Genomic DNA, 21,868 nt, shown 5'->3' on the forward strand with positions numbered 1-21,868 from the left:
TCCTTCTCCCCAGCCACTATATATATATATATATATATATATATATATATATATATATATATATATATATATACATTCCTTCTCCCCAGCCACTATATATATATATATATATATATATATATATAGTGGCTGGGGAGAAGGATGTCTGGGCTTAGGCCGCTCCCTCTGCGACTCGACCCCAGATAAGTGGACGAAAATGGATGGATGGGTTGATATATATATATATATATATTTATTTATTTATTTATATATATTTATATATTTATATATATTAAACATCAGGTCCAGTCTGGAAGACTTTTTCATTCAGGCTGTGAGTTTTTCCAGGTTTTCAGATGAGAATTCCCTCCAGCATTCCCAATTGTTACTGTCAGGACTCCGGGCTCTGCCGACACCAGATTCTGGATCGTTTTCCTGTTTAAGGATGTGACCAGATCCAGATGAATCTCCTAAATTACCTTTAAAACCACCAAACCAAAAAGCTGCAACTAATGATTCCAATCACTTAATTTCTTTAGAAAAGGTAAAAGATTTTGATTTGCAGCTGGAGGCTGGGAGTTAAACCCTCAGTCGGAGGCTGAAGCGTTGTCCTTTGCTTCTTTGATCCAAAGCTTGTGAAAGATCTCTGACTGATCATCGTCTTTATCGTATCTCAGACTCATGAACTGTTTTCTGACAGGAGGGGCGCTGCAGATGCTTAACCACACCAGTAGGTGGCGGTGTTGCTCCATTTGATGCGATTTGACTTCAAGTTTTAATTAAAACAGAAAACCAAATGTTCTTTTAACAAACCAAAATCCATCTAAACCTCATTTATAGATTATTTACATAAAATGCACAGCAGAAAATATTTCAGCTACTTTTATTTTGTCTGACTACCTTTAAGATTGGAGACATCAACACAGAAAGTCCCGTCAGGATGAACACACACACCCCCGTGACCCTCTGCTCCCTGCAAAACAGAGAAAAGGAATTCTTACAACTTTAATTCCTGATTTTTATTATTTTACAGTTAAAGTCGACTGAAAGTCTGATGAGCTACAAAAAATGATTGTCAAACAAAAATAACTCTATGTTCCATCTTAGTCCGATAGCAAAAGAAAGCATCGATGCGTGTAGGAAGTTCAAAGTGCACACACATACACACACACACACACACACACACACACACGTTTATTAGCTCAGCTTACAGCTGACGCATCAGGAGGCAGCGGACGGCTTCAGGCAGAGATAAAAACAAAAACAGGAGGAAAAAAAGGGTTTGAGCAACGATTAATGAACCGAATCTGTCATGAAATCAAGTTTTAAAAGTTATTTCATAGAAAAGATTAAACCAGCTACATGAGCAGTGCCACAGATCCCTGATGGAAAAAAAAACAAGATTTTACTGAACCTTTACAGCAAAATGCTTCTCATCGACTAAAACGTTTCAACTAATCTGAAGTTTCGGGAAAACACCGAGGAGAAAACCGTTTCTGCAGAAGAGCAACTTTTAAAAATGATTTACTTTGTTGTTTGTTTGACGAAACGTTTGTTTGCACCCAACCCATAGATGGCGCTGCAGCACCAAGATAATGACATCTGGTTCTCCCTCCTCCTGCAGCCGCTCCTGCGTTTGATGCTTCAGGATTCAGAGTTTTGTCTTTTACCGTGACCCGGTTGAGGATCGGACCTCTGAGGTTCCGGGCCCTACCTCACTCCCAGGAACTTGGGCTGCTCTCCTGGAGCCGACGTTTCGGTTTCCATCTTCAGGCTGTCGATGTGAGCGATGGAGATGACGGTGGCGGCCACGTACCACGGCAGACCCATGAAAGAGCAAACCACCAGCAGAACCGCCACCCAGAACAGGTCCAGATGGTAACCTGCCCCTTTCTGATTCAGACAACAAACAGGGTCAAAGGTCAAATGCACAGCTGCAGATACACGAACAGCCTGACTGGTTCATTTGACTGCAGAAGAAAAGTTTCTGGGATTATTCAGAAGGTGCATGTATGAAGTGAACCAGCCAGACTGGTGAAACAAGTCTCACTCTCATGAGAAGACAGACATGTAACTAGTGTGTGAAGACAACAGGCTCGACCCCAGAGGAACCTCTCATAAATCACTCCAACATCTCGTCCTCCAGGATCTCTAACCGCTGCCTTGTTTTTTACCTTCAGCTTGTGCTCCTTCCTGTTGACGATCACCGCGGTGATCTGCTGGTCCATGAACACCAGGATGGTGACGAGAAGAGCAGGCAGGGCTGAGGCCAGGTAAACCCACCACGGGTTTCCTCCGAACGGGGGCACAAACCAGCCTCGGTGGGGGCTCGTCGGCTACGAGGGTCGGAGGCAGAAGGTCAAACTTCTCAGGTCACGACTTTTTATGAGCTCGTAAAAAGATAAAGGATTCTGTGAAACCACTTGAAGGTCACCTTGAATTCATTTGGCACGATGAGCTTAGGAGTGTCGACTCCCACGAGCACGTCCACCCCGCAGAAGATGAAGATGGCCAGGATGATGGCGAAGTCACTGATGAGTTTCCTCACCTGGATGAAGGATCAGCGAGCAGCAAACTGGTTTACACAGAGCTGGTTTGGTGTTTTTATCTCAGACTGCTGCTGCTACTCACTGTGGTGGGGAAAAACGGACTCGTTTTAAACTTCTTAAGACACATGGAGGTGGTGTAGGTACCGAAGAAGAGGATGAAGGACATGAGGGTGATGTCTGGGACGGAGCCGCAGGCGTCTCCTACCAGCTCTCCTCTGTACTGGATGCACTCTGACCTCGTGAGCGACGACCAGGTTGAGTTTAGGGGCTAGAAACCAAGATTTGTTGTTGAAAACAAAACCTTAAACTCGGCTTATCTTATCATGTTTCTGTTTACTTTGTAACGAGGCAAATATTAAACAAGAAGAAGAACGCTTATTTACGGCCTCGCTTTGGATTTTGCATCTGGTGAAAGATCTGCAGCGTGACTAAAGTCCTGCAGGTTGCACGGGACAGACCCAAACATGCATGATCTTTAGATGTTTACGACAACAGTAACAGGAAGTACGCACCAGGCCGGTGTTGTTAAAGTACCACAGCGAAACCTCAGCAGGATCGCCGATCTCAGTCTCGTTTTCTGCAGAAACGACAAATATCTTTTTACTCACAACTTCAGATTTCTGTTCTGCTAAAACAATTGCAATGTTACATAGAGTAAAATGGTCAATGGATGGTAATACCCTATATTTATTATATAGTTCACTTATTGCACCAGATTTGAACTATTGTATAGAAATCTGGGGCACAACATATAAAACTTATGCAAATTCTATCTATATATTGCAAAGAAAAAGCAAAAAGAATCATTACAAGGAGTAATTACAGCTATTCCATCCAACCCGTTATTCATAAAAACAAAAACATTAAAATTCCATGACCTAGTGGACTACAATATTTCTAAATTTATGTATAATGCAAACAAAAAACCCTTCCTAAAAATGTACTTAGAAGATTTATAAAAAGACAGAGTAAATATGAACTAAAAGGACATGAATTATTTACAATACCTAAGTATAGAATGATTATAAAGGAGCGCTCTGTCTCTATATATGGAGTTAAAATATGGAATAAGCTAGGTAATGTAATCAAGGACGCGAAAACAATATTTCCTTTCAAAAAACTAATTAAAAATGAAATACTGAAATCAAATACATGCAATTATATACATAAAAATACTAAATAAATAAATAAAGCTATAGAAGATGTGAGTAGGTATATTCATGTGTGTATGTATAAATATGTATGTATGTTTGTTAATGTGTACATGTAGTGTATACATGTGTATATCTATACGTATATGTATAAATGAAGTATATGCGACCACATGGGCATGCGATGCACTTTAATGTATATATGAATGTGCAAAAATCCTTTTGCTTTTTTAATTATTATTGCTATTAATTTTTTTTTTCTTCTTTGGAAATTGAACTTGGGTTAGCTAACCAGTCAAGCAATTACTTTGTATAGGCCAATTTATAATTATTGTTATTTCATTGTAAAGATGTCATTTTAGTTAAAAAGGGGCAGATAACATAAGTTTTCTTCTTTCTGTTCCCTTTTCATTTTCTTGGTTTGAGAAACCTCATTTTATTTGGTGGTATTGTTTTTTTTCTGTTTTGGTAATAAATGAAATAAATAAATTAATTAAAAAAATATATATATATATATATATATATCAAACTAGCAGTTTTTATTCTGTGTTCGATTATTTAAAAACTATGATCCTTTCATCTAAATTCCCCATTCAAAGTTTGTGCTTTTATCCTGAAAGTACATCGACCTTAACTGAACCAGAATCACATTTACATAAAAACATATTTCTCTCCTCTTTTGTTGGTTTTTAAAAGATTGATTTTCTGAAAATAAATAAATAAATAAATAAATACATAAATAAATAAATAAATAAATGACTTATTAGCTGAGGAAGTTCTCACCCAGGATTGGAGGAGCCATGCACAAACACTCGTACTGCGTGACGTAGTCCATGGTGTAGTTGGAGTTGATGGGGTAGTGGTGAGCTAATTTAATCATCTTCTTAAAGGCATCGTAGATAAAGATGAAGCTGATGAGACAGGAGAAGCCCTCCTCCGTGAAGCGGGTGAAGTATTTGACCAGAAAACTGGCGTCAGTGGCGACGAGCACCAGGCAGTAGAATGCCGACCACAAACCGATCCACAGGCGGAACTCCATGTAGTCAAAATCATGGTCTCTGAATGAAACGCACACATAAAGCTGGAGGGTTTCACCGCGTAGACCCAGAAGATAGATCCTTAGATTTCTGTGTTGTTTATTAGCAGCAGAAAGGCTTAGCTGGAGGACGTCCAGCAGGAAATCCCAACAAGTGTGAGATTTATGTTCAATTAAAAGCTATAAAACAAAACTGTGCAAAATTAGAAATGTGAATTGTTTTAGACTCTTAGTGACAGTTCATGTTTCCTCCAGAGGATCCTACTTCACAAAGTAAACACGGATTCCTAGAGTCAAACACTTCTGCTGCTGTTTTATGGATGTTTATTGTTCCTCTGCATTGGTGTCAAACCAGAAGAAAATAATAGATTTCACATTTACAACAAATTAAGTAAATTACTTTGATTAAAACTTTTATTTTGAAGAAATCCTTGTTAAATCGTAATCAGTAATGGTTGATGAAGTACCTGCTGAAGTTAAAAAGCAGACGTTCAAACACCAGAACAGGACCGGTGCTGCTCAGGATGGTGAGAGGCTGACCGGCCAGCAAACAGAACACTCCACCCGCGATGGCGGTGCCTAAAAAACTCTCCAACACTCCCTGAACACACAGAGCACAGGTTCGCTCGTCCACCAGACCGTCCACATTCTTTAGATTATTTACGGGTCAGAAGCACATCTGACCTGCATGTTTTCGGTGGCATCACCCAGCAGACCGCCGAAGGTGATGGCGTTGGTCACGGTTCCCAGATAGATGAAGAGGATGGCCGACAGCGCCTGGATATGAAACCCATCGGTGAAATCGCTGAGAAAGAAAGGTGCCTTCCTCTTGATGTCAAGGAAGAGACCGCCGCAGAACCTGACGACACACGAAAGAGATGACTTCAACTGAAACGTCAAGATTTAAGTTTAAAAAATGACTTTTGTTGCAGTCAGTTGTGTCCTAGGTCTGTTCATCAGCTCTCAGTTATTTAAAGTTTTGGCAAAGACTTTTTCTTGTTCAGATGTTGTGGCACGTTTCATGATCTCAGCTGCTGCTGCAGCTCCAACAGTTCTGCTGTGATTGGATCACAATCTCGCAGAACCGGAAGTGCAGGCACAATTTAGGCATGAAACTGGTGTTCTGGGTGACTTTTAGATATGAAACTATGGTATTCTATGTGGGTTTTACACATGAAACTATGGTGTTCTGGGTGACTTTTAGATGTGAAACTATGGTATTCTATGTGGGTTTTACACATGAAACTATGGTGTTCTATGTGGGTTTTACATACGAAACTATGGTGTTCTATGTGAGTTTTACATACGAAACAATGGTGTTCTATGTGAGTTTTACATATGAAACTACGGTGTTCTATGTGAGTATTACATATGAAACTACGGTGTTCTATGTGGGTTTTACATATGAAACTACGGTGTTCTATGTGGGTTTTACATATGAAACTACGGTGTTCTATGTGGGTTTTACATATGAAACTACGGTGTTCTATGTGGGTTTTACATATGAAACTACGGTGTTCTATGTGAGTATTACATATGAAACTACGGTGTTCTATGTGGGTTTTACATATGGAACTTTAGTGTTCTATGTGGGTTTTACATATGAAACTATGGTGTTGTGTGGGTTTTACATATGAAACTATGGTGTTCTATGTGGGTTTTACACATGAAACTATGGTGTTCTATGTGGGTTTTACATACAAAACTACGGTGTTCTATGTGGGTTTTACATATGAAACTACAGTGTTCTATGTGGGTTTTACATATGAAACTATGGTGTTCTATGTGGGTTTTACATATGAAACTATGGTGTTCTATGTGGGTTTTACATATGGAACTTTAGTGTTCTATGTGGGTTTTACATATGGAACTTTAGTGTTATATGTGGGTTTTACATATGGAACTTTAGTGTTCTATGTGGGTTTTACATATGAAACTATGGTGTTCTATGTGGGTTTTACATATGGAACTTTAGTGTTCTATGTGGGTTTTACATTTGGAACTTTAGTGTTATATGTGGGTTTTACATATGGAACTTTAGTGTTCTATGTGGGTTTTACATATGGAACTATGGTGTTCTATGTGGGTTTTACATATGGAACTTTAGTGTTCTATGTGGGTTTTACATATGGAACTTTAGTGTTCTATGTGGGTTTTACATATGAAACTATGGTGTTCTATGTGGGTTTTACATATGGAACTTTAGTGTTCTATGTGGGTTTTACATTTGGAACTTTAGTGTTCTATGTGGGTTTTACATATGAAACTACGGTGTTCTATGTGGGTTTTACATATGGAACTATGGTGTTCTATGTGAGTTTTACCTATGGAACTTTAGTGTTCTATGTGGGTTTTACATATGGAACTTTAGTGTTCTATGTGGGTTTTACATATGAAACTATGGTGTTCTATGTGGGTTTTACATATGGAACTACAGTGTTCTATGTGGGTTTTAGATATGAAACTATGGTGTTCTATGCAAGTTTTTGCTGAAAAAAAAAATATGAGCAGCTTGGTTCCAGCAATCAGATATCAGCGACATGAAGAAGCAGTTTGCTCTAAAAGTTTCCAGCAGGCGTTCTGTTTTGGCTCCTCTGAATAATTTAGAGTTTATCAGATAATAAAACCACGTATTTAAGTTTATGCCTCTGCATCATGATGGGATTGAGTATAAAGACTGTTGCTCAGACTGGTCCAACTTGATAAATGATAAAAGGAATCACTGAATCATTTACAGATTTTTAATACCTTCCAGTTTTCTCCAGCTCCTCCCCGGTTGCATGACCTCCTCCTCCTCCCCCTGCTCCTCCGTGACCTTTATCATGAGGCGTGTCTCCATTCATCTGAGAGTCTCCTGCTGCATACATGTTTTTCCTGAAGCGAAGAGAAGTTTGTTCAGTTTTACTCTGATTATTTTACCTCACCCATTAGACGATCAGATAAACTTGTTAATGTCTCGGTTTCTGCAGTTGTTGCACATTTAAACACAACTTTATGCACCTGGAGCTGATCTGACATTTTTTCTACATTCTCCTCATCCATCGTTTAGACCAAGCCCAATCATGAACCTTCTTACGCGTTTCATGAAGACAAACTCACTTGTTATATAAGTTTCTTTATTAAGACTTTTTCTACAATAAACCTTGAAATGATAAATGTTTGTCTCTTGTGATGAGAAATCTTTTTGTTTTATAACAGAAACGTGATTCTGGACCTTTTGTCGGAGGAAGGGAGGGTTTTGGGAGGCTCTATCCTGATGGTGGGGTCCCACTCCCCAGGGGGAAGAACGATGACCTCATCCAGGAACTCATCGATGCCGGCCAGCAGGTCTTGTCTGTCCTTCGCCTTGTACGCAATGTCATGGAAGATCTGCAGACAGAGCGGGAAGATGTATTAGAGCGAAAGAGCTCCCGATGCCACTGGGCAGTCAACTGTAATATCTGATCTGGGGATTACTAAAAACAGAAAGAGGCTGACCTCGTGCAAAAACACCAGACACAAGCAACTAATCCCATCGACATCAACCCAAAAACTCCAGAGAGGAACGTCATTTAATCAACTCAGCCATTTAACTCCCCGCGTGTCAGATCCTTCCTGATTCGTCGTTATTCGTCGTTATACGTCATCACTGCGTCGCCTACAGGTTGTGCAGAACAGCGCAGCCAGGTTCCTGACTGGGACCAGGAAACGGGACCACATCAGTCCGGTTCTGGCCTCCCTGCACTGGCTTCCGATTTGCTATCGCTTACAATTCAAAATCCTCGTCTTTGTTTATCATTTCTTCCAGGGTGGTGGTCACCCCTATCTAGCCACTCTCCTGAACAAACATTCCCCATCACGCGCTCTGCGCTCCTCTGACCAAGGCCTGCTCGCTGTCCCTCGGTCTAGGTGTCGTACTCGCGGGGACCGGGCTTTCTCAGTCCTAGCACCGTTACTCTGGAACCAGTTGCCACCCTCAGTTAGGCTGTCCCCATCTCTGCCAGCCTTTAAGAGTCACCTAAAAACACACCTCCTCCGCTTGGCGTTTCCAGAACATGTTTGAATTTGGCCCTCTTTTATGTTGATTTTATTTCACAGTTTTCATTGGTTCACTCAATCCAATTGTGTTTCACACATTTGTCCTGTACCAGAATGTTTCATCTATCTTGTAATTTGTATTTTGTAATTTGAATTGCTTTTATTGTTGATTTATTCAATATATTTACCTACAACTGTACCATGTTCAGCGCTTTGGGCTTCCTGACAGGGTTGCGGAAGGCGCTTTATAAATAAAGCTTTGATTGATTGATTGATTGATTGATTGATTGATTGATTGATTGATTGATGATTGATTTTATCTTTCTGCTCGTTAGTCGTTCGCAGTTAGAACTGTAGAAGCGACGCTGGTTTGGTTTAGGAAACAGCCTCCTCAAAGTAAAACTGAAAAGATGACTCTTTCATATCTGCACATACACTGTAAATAAAAGCACAACGAACAGTTCCAGTTTACTTTAGAGACAGAACTCTTTTTAGAGTTGTGGAAAAGTATTCACACGTTCAGTTGGAATCAAACCAAACACGAACGTTTGCGATTGTCAGATTTTAATCGTCGCTGCGCGGAAACAGAGGTTTCACGTAAAAGAAGCTCGGGTCTAACGAGGAGGTGGTTAAATGTTTTCTGTTTGGTTTTCATTTGCTGTTTGACCATCATTCTAAAATGTTGGTGAATTTACTTTTGTGGGTGCAGATTTATACTTTCAGAGTTGTTTATGTAACATAAAAAATCTTATTTTATATTTTTATATTATCCAACGACGTTCGAACCTCGTCTGACATCAGCGTGGCGATCGCTCGGCCGATCTCGTGGTAGGACTTAGCTTGGCCTTTGGGTCCAAGCAGGATGAACAAAAATCTGCAAAAAGAAATGAAGCAGAATTTTAGTCATTCATTCATTCATTCATTCATTCATTCATTCATTCATTCATTCATCATCTTACAGACCTAATTATTCTGCAGACATCAGTTGGTAAAATGTATCAATCAGTCCCTCCCCAATATTTCTGAACTGTAAATCATTTCAGACAAACTGATGAAGTGTGACTCCGTTTTTGTAACCTGAGGACGTTTGACATTTATCCACTAACATCTCAGGTTTGTGAAGCGTGCCGGTGTTCACATTTCCCCCAGAAAGAACATTTTCTCTGTTTATATTTTCATTTTGTGGTTTAAAAATCAGAAAAAACCTGAAAAGTTTAATCAATGGCAGGACAAAACTAAAAATTTCACCAAAATACTTAAAATAATTTATTAATTTTATTTTCAGCTAAAAAAAAACTTGGTGTATTTGTAAAAAAGGGAGACAAATCTGACCAGGATTAGTTTTGTTTAAATAAAGATCTGGTGTCTTCAATCCCTAAAGCAGCTTGAATTGTTCTCAGACTGGAACCACAGACCTTGTGGGAACGGGAACTTCCGTCAGCGCTCCGAGCATCACGGCCTGCTGCAGACGAACAAACGCCACAAACGGGGCGTCCAGGAAGTCCACCTCCCCCACCAGCACGTTGGAGGCCTCCGCGTCTCTCGGCAACTTCTTCATGAACTTGTTCTTCAGCTGCAAGAACAAAAGGAGCCGTTAAATGTTGCATTCACACCAGTAAGCCTCCTGGAAGAGCTGACACCTTTTATTAAACTGTTTGTATTAAACAGGTCGTTCTTTCTGTTTAAATACCAAACCAAGAGCTTCTTTTGTATTTGGACACGAAACAAGGAGCAACACCAAGCCTGACGCTGAGAGGGAAAAGATGGAGGTCAGAAACCTGCTGAGCTGCAAAGTTCAACATTTTAAAGCATTCAGGTCTTTCAGCCTTGAACTGGTTTTCCCTTTTCTTCTTCGTGGTTCCCCGTTCTCCTCAGCAAATACAAAATAAACCCGAGAACACCAACACACGAGTGGCTTGTGAGAACTTTTTCAACTGTGAGGATTTGTTCAAACACCCTGAAAATGGTATTAGTTTAGATTTTGGCATTTACATTTTCCAGCAACAGAATAATTTTAAATCTTGAAAAACATGTTAACTTCTTCTTTTGAAGAAGAAGAAGAAAAAGAAGAAAAAATGAAAAAGAAAAAGAAGGAAGAAGAAAAGAAGAAGAAAAAAGAAAAAGAACAAGAAGAAGAAAGAAAAAGAAGAAAAAATGAAAAAGAAAAAGAAAAAACAAGAAAAAGAACAAAAAGAAGAAGAAAAAGAAAAAGAAGACAAAGAAAAAGAAGAAGAAAAAGAAAAAAGAAAAAGAAAAAGAAGAAGAAAGAAGAAGAAAAAGAAGAAGAAAGAAGAAAAAGAAAAAGAAGAAGAAGAAAAAGAAGAAGAAAGAAGAAAAAGAAGAAGAAGAAAAAGAAAGAAGAAAAAGAAAAAGAAGAAGAAAGAAGAGAAGAAAAAGAAGGAAAAGAAAAAGAAGAAAGAAGAAGAAAAAGAAGAAAAAGAAAATGAAAAAGAAGAAGAAGAAAGAAGAAAAAGAAGGAAAAGAAGAAGAAAAAGAAAAAGAAGGAGAAATATTTTCTATAGCGCCTTTCAAGATAAAAATCACGAGGCGCTTCACAAAAACAAGAAATTTAAAATATAAAAAATTATTTAGAAAATGATTAAAAATATGTTTAAAAAGAGCGAAAAATTATTTAAACATTTAATTGTGATTAAAATGTTAAGAAAGAGAGAGAGTGAATAGGAAAGAGGGAAATAAGTGGATCCTGAGGAAGGTGGAATAGGTGGGGAGAGCAGAACCAGGAGAGGGTGATGAAGGTCACATAAAAGCCTGAACAGGTGAGTTTTTAAAGGAGACCACTGAGTCCACTGATCTCAGGCTCAGGGGGAGAGAGGTCCAGAGTCTGGGGCCCACAGCAGCAAATGATCTGTCACCTTTGACCTTTAGCCTGGTGCTGCACAACCAGTAGGCTTTGGTCACTGGACCTCAGGGACCTGCTGGGGGTGTAGGGACTGAGAAGATCACCAAAGTAAGATGGTGCTTGTCCATGTAAGGCCCTATAGACCAGAACCAGGATCTTGAAATGAACCCTGAAGTTGACTGGCAGCCAGTGAAGCTGGAGGAGAAGCGGGGTGATGTGGGTGTGTTCGGAGGACTTGGTCAGAAAATAATAACAATAACAATATTTTGAATTTAATTCCTAAGATGTTTCAAACTTGGATTTTTTTATTTGTCCCTTATTGGGTCCCATCAATCATAAATTATAACTGGTGGCCTTAAGATCAGCCGTATTTATCCGGGCCAGACGCTGTGTTCATAAACATGCTTTAATCATCCGAACCAGCTCACAACTTTGTTAGGCAGCAAAGAAAAGAGTTCTGGAGAAGATCTGAGGTGCTGAAATCCTCTCAGGTGTGCCACTTAATTCTTCAGGTTTTTATGTAGAAAAAAAATGTGTCAAATCTGCTCATCTGGTAAAAAGTTGCAGCAAACACGTTATTTGTCTTATGTCACATTTACAACCGTGTATCATTAAAAAGTGGAACAGGCTCATTATCAGACTAATATGGTTAGATTATAATAATAATTATAATAATAATCTACTAGGTTTTTGTGGGAAATGACTTCTATATATTAACAATGTTATGTTCTGAGCAGTAAAACAACACAGGAGCAGACTTCTGCACTCCGAGTGTTCCCGCCTGTGGGCAAAAAGCTCAGGTGTGTTAAAAATGTGTCTGTCCCGCTGAAGATGAGTAATTATTTAAACCATTAATTGCTGCACAAAAACCTTTTTCTGATCTCATTAAAGACGAAAAGCACAAATGGGAATAAAGTCTTTTTCACTACTCTGTTAGAATTACTGATGAAAGGGTTCTGCGTGTATTAAGTCAGTTTATATTTGTTCTAATTCTGAATTAAATGGACGTACTTGAGTCTAAATCTGGTCTAAGTGGACTGAACTGGGACTAGATCTAATCTTTACTGATAACTGATGTTTAACTTGTTTTGGTAGCCCTCCGGTTTATAATAGCAGCAACATTAACGAGACTGGGCCAGCTCTGTCTTAACGTAGCGACTCCATTTATTGCCAAGCTGCAACAACCCAACACACACACGCCACTACCCCCAGGGGGTGCTGCATGAACGACTGAATTAGTCCTTACCATAACATAACTTAACTAAATTTAAATCAACAATCAAATCTGAGTTTTGGGTCTCCTCAGGAGCAGGATGGTAAACGTCCTCTGAGAACTGAAACTGCTCCTGAGACCTTTGACTGAAGCAGCCAGTGGTTCGTAAATCATCCACCTGCATCCGACCACCCTCTGATCCACATAACTCATAAACCACAGCAGCTTTAAAGGCACACTGAGCAGCTTCGCATGTTTCTACTCATTTTCTCAAGCCAGGATGTTCTTAAAGGACCCTGCAGCCCCTTGTGAGCAGGAGACCCCGTGGGCAACTTCAGCCTCTCCAGACCGCTGCCCTGAAGTCTCACAGAGTCATTACAACCGTCCATGTTCACACCTCAGAACAGACGAGCTACACCATATATTGTAACGTCTTTATCATGTCGGAGCCTCAGAAGAGATGAGGAAACATTTACCTGATAAAGCTAAAAAATATAAAATAGGAGCTAAACCAGAGTCAACAGTAGGGGCTGCATGACTTCATTTTTTAAAAAGTCGACAGACAAGTAATGAAAATCGAGTCGACTTTAACTAGTTGTTGATGATGTCATACACCTGAAGCGGGTTGGTTCGCTGGAGTTTTTGACAATTAAAACTTGCTCCCACATTTTCCAAGTTAAACATCTCTTTTAACAACAGTAGTTTCTGCATCTTTACTGCTCCGCTTCAGCCACCCCCCCACCCCCCGCAGCGGCCGCAAACTCACTGATGCGCCTGCAGCCTCTCAGAGTTCCTGCTGCTCTAAACATTAAAATAATTATTTCATTTTCTGTTCCTCACTTCTGATTACCTTCAATGGTGTCTGTTGCAACCACCAGGTACAAAAACTAACTTGTTTTTATTTGACTATTTTTCTGTCCTGCATGTTTATTATCTTCCTGCTTCTCCTCTTAATCCTAAAGAAAAACTGCTACCTGGGTTCATATATATTCACCTAATGAGTTACCTTTGAACTGCAGCTCTAAAAGATCTACCGACCGCAAAAACAGCGGGGTGCGCGCCGGCCGCTCCGGTGAGGTGCGTCACTGGAGGACAAAACAGGTGATGCGCCCCGCTCCACAGCAGCGAAACGCATCAGACACAAATAAAAGACAGAAAACATAAAAGGAAATGAGCCGACATGAACGATCGCATGGAACACAGCTGATGTGTTAGATTTAGTGATGAACCGCTCCTGTAGACATTCAGGAAGGCTGAGGAGACGTCTCAGCTGGTAGATTAAGGAGTTAAATAGACAAATGCACAGCGAGGAAATAAGTTTAATTTTGGTTTCATGACACATATTAAAAACGGACACTAGGGGGTGCTCAAAGCAAGCCAAAGCTGCAAAGTGTCTCTTTAACCAACTAACACCCAATAAAACAGAAACCGTTAAAGTTATGTGAAAAACTACCAGCTGACGTTCGTCACACCTGGGTTTTAAAAAATCCACCTTTCTGTTCTTTTTCTAAGGTGTTGATGAATCGTTTTTGTAACGATTCCTCTATGTTTCACTTTAATCAGCAGATGAATATTCATTTTTTGTGATTATTTTATAAATAACATTTCATCCTCCACATCTCGGGAGAAAAAGTAGTATTTCACTCATTTTTTGGCGACAGGACCCATAGTCCAGTGTAAGGTATCATTTTATAAAAACAATAAGATAATAATCATATATGGTATAAATATTTAAATTTTCATTCAAACATCTTCATATTTTTTTCTTTTATTTGGAGCACCACTAGTCACTAGTTTTCTACTCATCCAGTTTTAGATGTAATTGTGTCTGTTCTTGTGTGTGTGTGTGTGGGGTGGGAGGGGTGGGGGGGACTGAAATAATTTTAATAAATGGAGGTGTTTTATTAAACTGACTCATTACTCTTTTATTACCCTTTTGTTAACATCGTATGAGAACTATTTTGGGTCTGATTCAGCATTTTCTCCGTGTTTCTGTGGTTTTTGCAGCTAAAATGTTAAATCCTGACGGATTCTTCTCACATGGACCTTTGAAATCCAGCTTCAGTTTCATTCCCCGCACCATTTTAAAAGCTCGATGTTAAACTGGGTCCCATGACCAAAGCTACATTCAACCTGACTCAGTAGATAAAGCATCAGCTCCTGCAAGTGTTCTCAACTACATCAGATCTCATTTCAACCTTCATCTTATCTCCGAGTTATCAGTCCTGTCGGGAAACTCCGGAATGGTATTTATAAGCCGAGTGGGCGTGGAATTGCTTTGGCTTAGCAGATGCATTTCCTGTCCAGTTATCATTCAAACTTTGTCCCAAAGGAATCATTCCTGACCCATTTCTGCTCCCAAAGGTCTGGTCTGGGATCAGAACATCTGAACGGTGAAGGTTAGGATCCACTCTGCATCCAGAGGAAGTTCTCCCTAGAAACTGATTCCAGAGTCAGAACCGGTCTCCAAGTTTAATCCAGCAGAATGTCTGACCAGCACAGATAAGCAGAACTGAACATTGAGAGATTAGCTGCTCCCTGCTGTCTTGTGTCGTCTTTCTTAAACCCTATTAGCATTTTAGCAGAAAGGATAAGATAGTGGGAGCTATATAGACCCTTGAGGACAAAGGTCAAACATGTCGTGAATGTTGGGAATTCTCTCTGACACAGTGAGAGGAAAACAGGAACCTTTAGTGGCTTAGACAGATAATCTGGGAATTTCACTGGACGGTTATGAAAAGAGGTTAAATCTGAGGAATCTAACGTAAACATCTAACTCCCGGTGACAGCCCAGGCTGCGTGAGACCGAGATCGATCCGAATGTGATGATCCACTTTGGATGAAGTAACCTCTGACTTCCTATGAACGAGGCAACAGCAGGACAACGGCTGCAGCTCGTGGAGCCTCGGCTCTGCTCTCCACAGATGTCACTTCCATTATGACGAATAAAAGACGGACCTCCTCACCTCTGCCTGCTGGGGGAACACCTCTGCTTCTGACGTTTGGTCAGAAGAGCGCATTTGATGCACGTCGTTAGCGCTCCTCAAAAATGCTTTTTGAAGTCACTCGCTGGACTAAAACGGGTTTTTGCTTTTGTTCAAAAGAAAAGTGAGATTTTAAGCCGCTGTGGTCCAGCTGCTTCTTAAGATTGACTGGACCTGCAGGATCTGAATAACTTTCACCCCGTTTCTAAGGCGTCCTTTTGGAAAAAGTCGTGCATGGGCAGCTACAGGTCTGCCTTGGGAATAATGTTCAGGAACGTTTCCAGTCAGGTTTTAGACCACACCACAGTACAGAGACAGCGTTGTTGCAGATCGTGGTGACTGCTGAGCTGATCCTCCTGGACTTAGCAGCAGCGTTTGATGCTGCGGATCACGAGATACTTTTGTCTCGTCTGGAGTCATGGGTAGGGATTAAGGGTGTCCCTCCGAAATGGTTCCAGGTGTAACTCTCAGGTAGAGCGTTTTAGTGCACCTTGGCAAATATTCATCATCCCTGTCATTGATGGACTTTGGGGTGCCCCAGGGTTGGCTTCTGGGACCATTGCTTTTCTCATTATACATGCTACCACTAAGGTGTGTTTTCAGAAAGTATGTGATCTTGTTTCATATCTATGTGGATGGCCTGCAGATCTATGTACCAGTGAATGGTGGCACGCTCTCTCAGGACTTGTTGGACTGCCTTAAAGATGTGCAGCCATGGTTTTACACAAACTTTCCAGAGGACGACAGAGATCCTTGTCTTTGGGTCATCCACAACACTGCTTATCCCTCCTACTGTCAACCTGCAGTTAAGAAGTTGGGGGTGGTTTTTGACTCAGGTCTTTCCTTGTAGATCAGACCAACGTGATGGTGAAGGCTAGCTTCTTACAAATGATGTTAGTAGGATTAAGGCCCATGATCCTACTTTTATTCATGTTATCATCTCTTCACAGCTGGACTACTGCAATGCGTTAAACATTGGCTCGCCTTCTGACAAGAACAAGGAAGTACGATCATATCACTCCACCACTGAAGGAGCTGTCCATGGCCTCCACTGTGAAATGCAGAGGGTGGGAGGGGTTTGGCCCATTCTAAGCATTTTATTAATAGAACAAATTTTGATTGTTTTAATATTTCTGATTACTTTGATTGATTTTGGAACTTTATTTAAAATGATAAACAGCCTGTAGTTGTATAGCGCCTTCTTAGGGTTCTACAACCCCCCAAGGCGCTTCACAACACAGTCAGTTGCTCACCCGTTCACGCGCTGGTGGTGATGAGTTACGATGTAGCCACAGCTGCCCTGGGGCGCACTGACAGAGGCGAGGCTGCCAAACACAGACGCCACCGGTCCCTCCGACCACCGCCAGCAGGCAAGGTGGGTTAAGTGTCTTGCCCAAGGACACAACAGCAGTATTCTCTGGTCAGAGCCGGGATCAAACCTGCAACCTTCCGATTACCGGACAACCCGCTCTACCTCCTGAGCTGCTGCTGCTGCTTAGCCACACAAACAACAGCAGCTTGTTTTTGCACTGAAGGTACAGCATCCAGCAGCATGACCATGATATCATCATCATTAGTAGCAGTAGAGTTGGTATTATTATTATTATTATTATTATTATTAATATTATTATTATTACAGTTATTATTATTATTATTATTATTATTATTATTATATTACTAGTAATATTATTATTAATATTGTTATTATTATTATATTACTAGTAATATAATTATTAATATTATTATTACTGTTGTTATTAATATGCTTATTATTACTATTATTATAATTAATATTATTAGTAGTAGTAGTACTATTATTAGTACTGTTGTTATTAATATGACTATTATTTCTATTATTATTATTACTATTATTATTATTATTACTATTATTATTATTGCTAGTGTTATATTATTATTATATTATTATGTGTAATACAGGGATTATTTAGTGAAATATCTGATTTTGTTTGATTTGGTTTAAATTTATTTTAACTTGAATGCCTTTCATTTATTATGGGGGTATAATAAAATGTAATTATCACAATTATGGTTTTAGTGAGTTTTGATTTCCGTATTTTATCAGACTGTCTATAGAAACAATTCTTCAGTGTTAATGATGGTTTGAAATTAGGAGGAAATCCCTTAAATCTCGACAGTGAATGAGTTAATGGGAGGTTGGTGAACGACTGAATAACTGCTCTGCGTCGTTTATTTTCAAGTAAAAAAGCTAATTACAAAAACTCCACTGTTATTTCACAAATGTTTAAAATAAATCTGACAAAAACAAACAATCTCCAAAGAAAGACGTCCAAACCCAAGAAAACAGCATTAAAGCTGCACCAAAATCCAGGTTTTGTGGAGTTGTTTTGTTTTTGTTGTTCTTCACCGTTTGTAATCAGATGTTTTCTGTGTGCTTTATGATTTAAGCGGTAAGGCTCACCTGATCCTTTTCTGGTTTGTCAGAGATGTCGTTCAGGCTGCTGGAGGTCAGGTTCCGGTGAGCGGTGGTGGGGCTGTCTGTCGGAAGCAGAAACGTAGGACTTAGCTTTACTTTTATCGAGATTTCAGAATTATAGAAGAAGAAAAGAGGCGGGATGAGACCCAGGAAAAAAACCGTGGCCCAGAAAGTTTGATCCAGAACCAGAAACACTCTGCAGGAATATTCCTGCAGGCTTGAAAACAAAAGGACAGTAAAGCACAGCCGGAGATAAACTCAAACGCTCAGAGACCAACTGGACAGAAATCTGACCAGAAAGAGTGAAACACCCCAGGAAGTTACCGGCTCTACTGATGACTCCGTCTAATTCAAGTAACTCAGCATATTTTCCACAGATTCTTGGACGCCAGCTCATCTTTTTGCGTCTGTCTTGTGGATAATTTAAGTTGTGCTGATTATTTTTGCACAGCAGCTTCAGAGCGTCCACCTTGCTCTTTTCCAGGTGAGAACATCTGATCAACTCAGCGTCCCGCTTTTCCCATCAAACCTGTCGCTAAGTGCTGCTTTCAGGATTAAACTCTGACTGACGCTCTGCTGACTTTCGGTTTCGGCCCATCAGAGACCTGACTCAGCATCATGTGACCTCACATCAGAGAGAGAAACCCCTTCAGCCGGTGCAAAAGCTGGTGTCACTGCAGCCTTTCGTGCATCCGCTCCCTCGGCATCGTGGGTCAAACCAGGAATGTCATTGTGATGCAGACAGACGCAACCACATGATGGAAATTTTTATTTGGTGGAGAATTGCATGCAATGGTGAAACGTGGCTGTGTGGAGAACTTGTGAGCAGCGTCTCACCTGCAGCAGACAGCAGGAAGCTGGGTTCATCTCATTCCAAGCGAACCCTGTTTTCTCTGCATGATTTGATTTATGCTTCATGCAGAAGGAACACAAATGTTGTTAAAGGGACTTTATGGAGTTTTGATTTTTTATGCTCGCTATTGCCCCCTCAGGCCAAAAGCGTAACAGCAGCTTCAATAGTAGGCTCGTGCACGAGGCGCACATGCTGTACGTGCACACTCCTTAACAAAAATAACAGCTGAGACAGTCCCGTGTGTGTGTGTGTGTGTGTGTGTGTTGGGGCGGGGGGAGGACAGAGGACAGGAGAACGTGCAGCTATTTAATTAAATAATTTGGTTCTGTACCTTTCTCTTCAGCACAGCTGACAAAGGTTTATGATGGGTCAGTCCTCCTGCATGCTCAGATCATTCCCTTCCCTTGCTTGAAAAATTGTTCCAAAATGAAAGTTGAACCCACATCTTTTTTATCTGTGAATTCAATGCCGTTCGGCGAGTCTCAAATAAAAATTTGGGCATCTTACTGTAAAAAATATACCATTAATGTAAAAAATAAACTCTAAATAAACTATGTTCACATCCAGAATCAAACCCAGGACTTCTGCACAAGAGTCCAACCTCTTACCAGGTGAGCTAAAGCACCAGTGATGTTCTCTGTATCTGTAACTTTTATATCCTTGATGACAGCTGAAACAGAGTGAAAATGGCTATTTTGTTGCTAATTTGCAGGAAATATCTAGAAGAAAGTTCTACAGAAAGTAGCTAAGGGTCCTCAGAAATGTAGCTAGCTTTGTCACTAGGCGTTAGGAACAGCGACAAAGTGGCACTGCCTCTCTCTCTGCTGCTAAAGCTACGGATAGCAAATGCTACGGGCGATGCCTGAGCGTGAACGCGCATGAAGCAGCCTGCTCGACCCGAGCATCTCTCTTTTTCTGTGATTTTTACAGAAAAACAGGCAATCACAGTAAAAATGCCAGGGCTCATTCTACAGGACCAGGGCATTGCAGGAGAATGTATGAAGAAGACATTTGTTATTTCTATACATGTTTTGGCTGTCAAACTTCCATAATGCCCCTTTAAATGTACTTCTAACAATTCTATATTTAACCTAAGATGCATGTTTTTGGTCAGTGGGAGGAATCCGGAGCGCCTGGAGAAAACATGCATGCTATCTCCACTTGGAAAGCTAAAGCCAGGATTCAAACATGTGACCTTCTTGCTGCAAGGCAGCAGTGCAGCCAGCTGTGCCACCGTGCACAAAGTCAATGATTATGAGAAACTTCACCAGAGTACTCAGAGTCCTTCCTCAGAACTTCTCCCTGGTTCTGACCCAATATACCTCTGAGTGCTCTCTGCTGCAGGTAACATACTGCCCAGTCCCACCTGGATGCTGATCAGTGGTTAGTGAACCTGAAGGTGTTCTGCTGAACTTACTGAGCCAGTCCGTGCTGGTACTCGTTTGGCTCTGCAGGTCCTCCATTGAGATGTGACCCGACAGGCAGGTCACCGAGTTCTCAAGAGGACTGCGGGCTTTCAGCAGCAGTAGCAGGTTATCAAAGCAGTCCAGGGAAGCAGGAGAACGGACAGACACAAGGACAGAAGGACAGATGAAGGACAGCTAGCAGAGATGAAGTTAAATCATTACAGTGGAATTGAAACGCTGTGAGGAGGAACGGTGAGTTAGGAGGGCGTGGGTGGTTAAACGCGGCAGAAGCTCTGAATGAAACCTCCTTTTCACAACGCTGCACTTTATCCTTAAAGAGTTAATTAATGACTGTGGATGTTGGTCTTTATCTTTACTATGATCCCGATAACAGTCTCTCTACTCGTCACAGAAGTGTTTCTCAAACCCGATAGTGGCTAATCAATAACAGCTGGTCACTCATTAATGACACAACCAGACATGAGAGCTTTTGTAGCTGAGAAACTTAAGTTACGCCGGAGCGTCGGGCTTTCCTCGTGGGAGACAAAAACCCATTTCCTCTAAGAGTCAGACTAACACAACAAAAGCCCTGATGAATATGTTTGTGCATCGGCACACGAATGTCCTAAAGTTTCCTGTGAGTTTCCGGTCAGTCTCTGTTTTCTGTTACGTACTTCTGTCACAACTCAAACTACAGTTTTTATGACTTCTTACGTCTTTGAACTATGACGCTGCTCTAATCCAGTCAAGTGATGGATTATTTAATGTTTGCATAGTCAGAAGGCGATAAAGTGCCGTTAGAAGATAGAAATCACTCACCATTGACAGGTTATTTACATAAATCTGCTAATATTAGTTATATTTACTGACTAATTCATTAGTAATGAAAGGATAGAGACAAAAGAAGCTTCTGCTGATGTTGCCTGAAATGGTCTTCCTGCTGATTCTGGTTCACTGGATTCTAATTTGGGTTTAATTGGTGTCAGATTAGTGGGTTCACGCATATGGCGTGGTATGGGGGCCAAAATTAAGACTACTGCCCAGCAGTGGCGCTGCTTACTGAGGAATAGCATCTTTACCGGCGTTACTACTAGATATGCTAGGGACTAGCAGCCCTCGGCTGGTCATTGACTGGTTCACACACTCCCTCTGCTGTCAATTAGCATGGATAGGCTAGCGTTAGCCTGGATGGGTTGGTGTTAGCATTGGAGAGGCTAGCCATTAGCGTGCCTAGGCTGGCCACTAGCTGGATTTCCTACCTCCTCGACGGACCATTAGCATGAATAGGCTGGCGTTAGCATCGGACAGGCTAGCCATTAGCATGTCTCAGAGAGTCACTAGTCAGCTAGTGGCCAGCCTAGGCGC

At 40.7% G+C, this 21,868-nt stretch overlaps 1 protein-coding gene across 4 annotated transcripts in view; it reads right to left on the reverse strand.

The window, feature by feature from the left end:
- The window catches only part of slc4a4a (solute carrier family 4 member 4a), a 64,403-nt gene that overhangs the window by 7,899 nt on the left and 34,636 nt on the right, over positions 1 to 21,868 (reverse strand). For all 4 annotated transcript variants that reach the window (XM_054731051.2, XM_054731049.2, XM_054731052.2 and 1 more), the window contains 14 exons: positions 18,230 to 18,306; positions 10,148 to 10,305; positions 9,519 to 9,606; positions 7,930 to 8,084; positions 7,464 to 7,589; positions 5,400 to 5,574; positions 5,183 to 5,316; positions 4,463 to 4,737; positions 3,041 to 3,105; positions 2,611 to 2,796; positions 2,414 to 2,527; positions 2,154 to 2,315; positions 1,694 to 1,872; positions 880 to 952 (listed from right to left, as the gene is read on the reverse strand). In XM_054731051.2, coding sequence (XP_054587026.2) covers positions 880 to 952; positions 1,694 to 1,872; positions 2,154 to 2,315; positions 2,414 to 2,527; positions 2,611 to 2,796; positions 3,041 to 3,105; positions 4,463 to 4,737; positions 5,183 to 5,316; positions 5,400 to 5,574; positions 7,464 to 7,589; positions 7,930 to 8,084; positions 9,519 to 9,606; positions 10,148 to 10,305; positions 18,230 to 18,306 — 1,967 coding nt within the window. The remainder of the gene's footprint in view (positions 1 to 879; positions 953 to 1,693; positions 1,873 to 2,153; positions 2,316 to 2,413; positions 2,528 to 2,610; positions 2,797 to 3,040; positions 3,106 to 4,462; positions 4,738 to 5,182; positions 5,317 to 5,399; positions 5,575 to 7,463; positions 7,590 to 7,929; positions 8,085 to 9,518; positions 9,607 to 10,147; positions 10,306 to 18,229; positions 18,307 to 21,868) is intronic.

Source organism: Nothobranchius furzeri, chromosome 10 (genome assembly GCF_043380555.1).
Source record: "Nothobranchius furzeri strain GRZ-AD chromosome 10, NfurGRZ-RIMD1, whole genome shotgun sequence".
Taxonomy (NCBI): domain Eukaryota; kingdom Metazoa; phylum Chordata; class Actinopteri; order Cyprinodontiformes; family Nothobranchiidae; genus Nothobranchius; species Nothobranchius furzeri.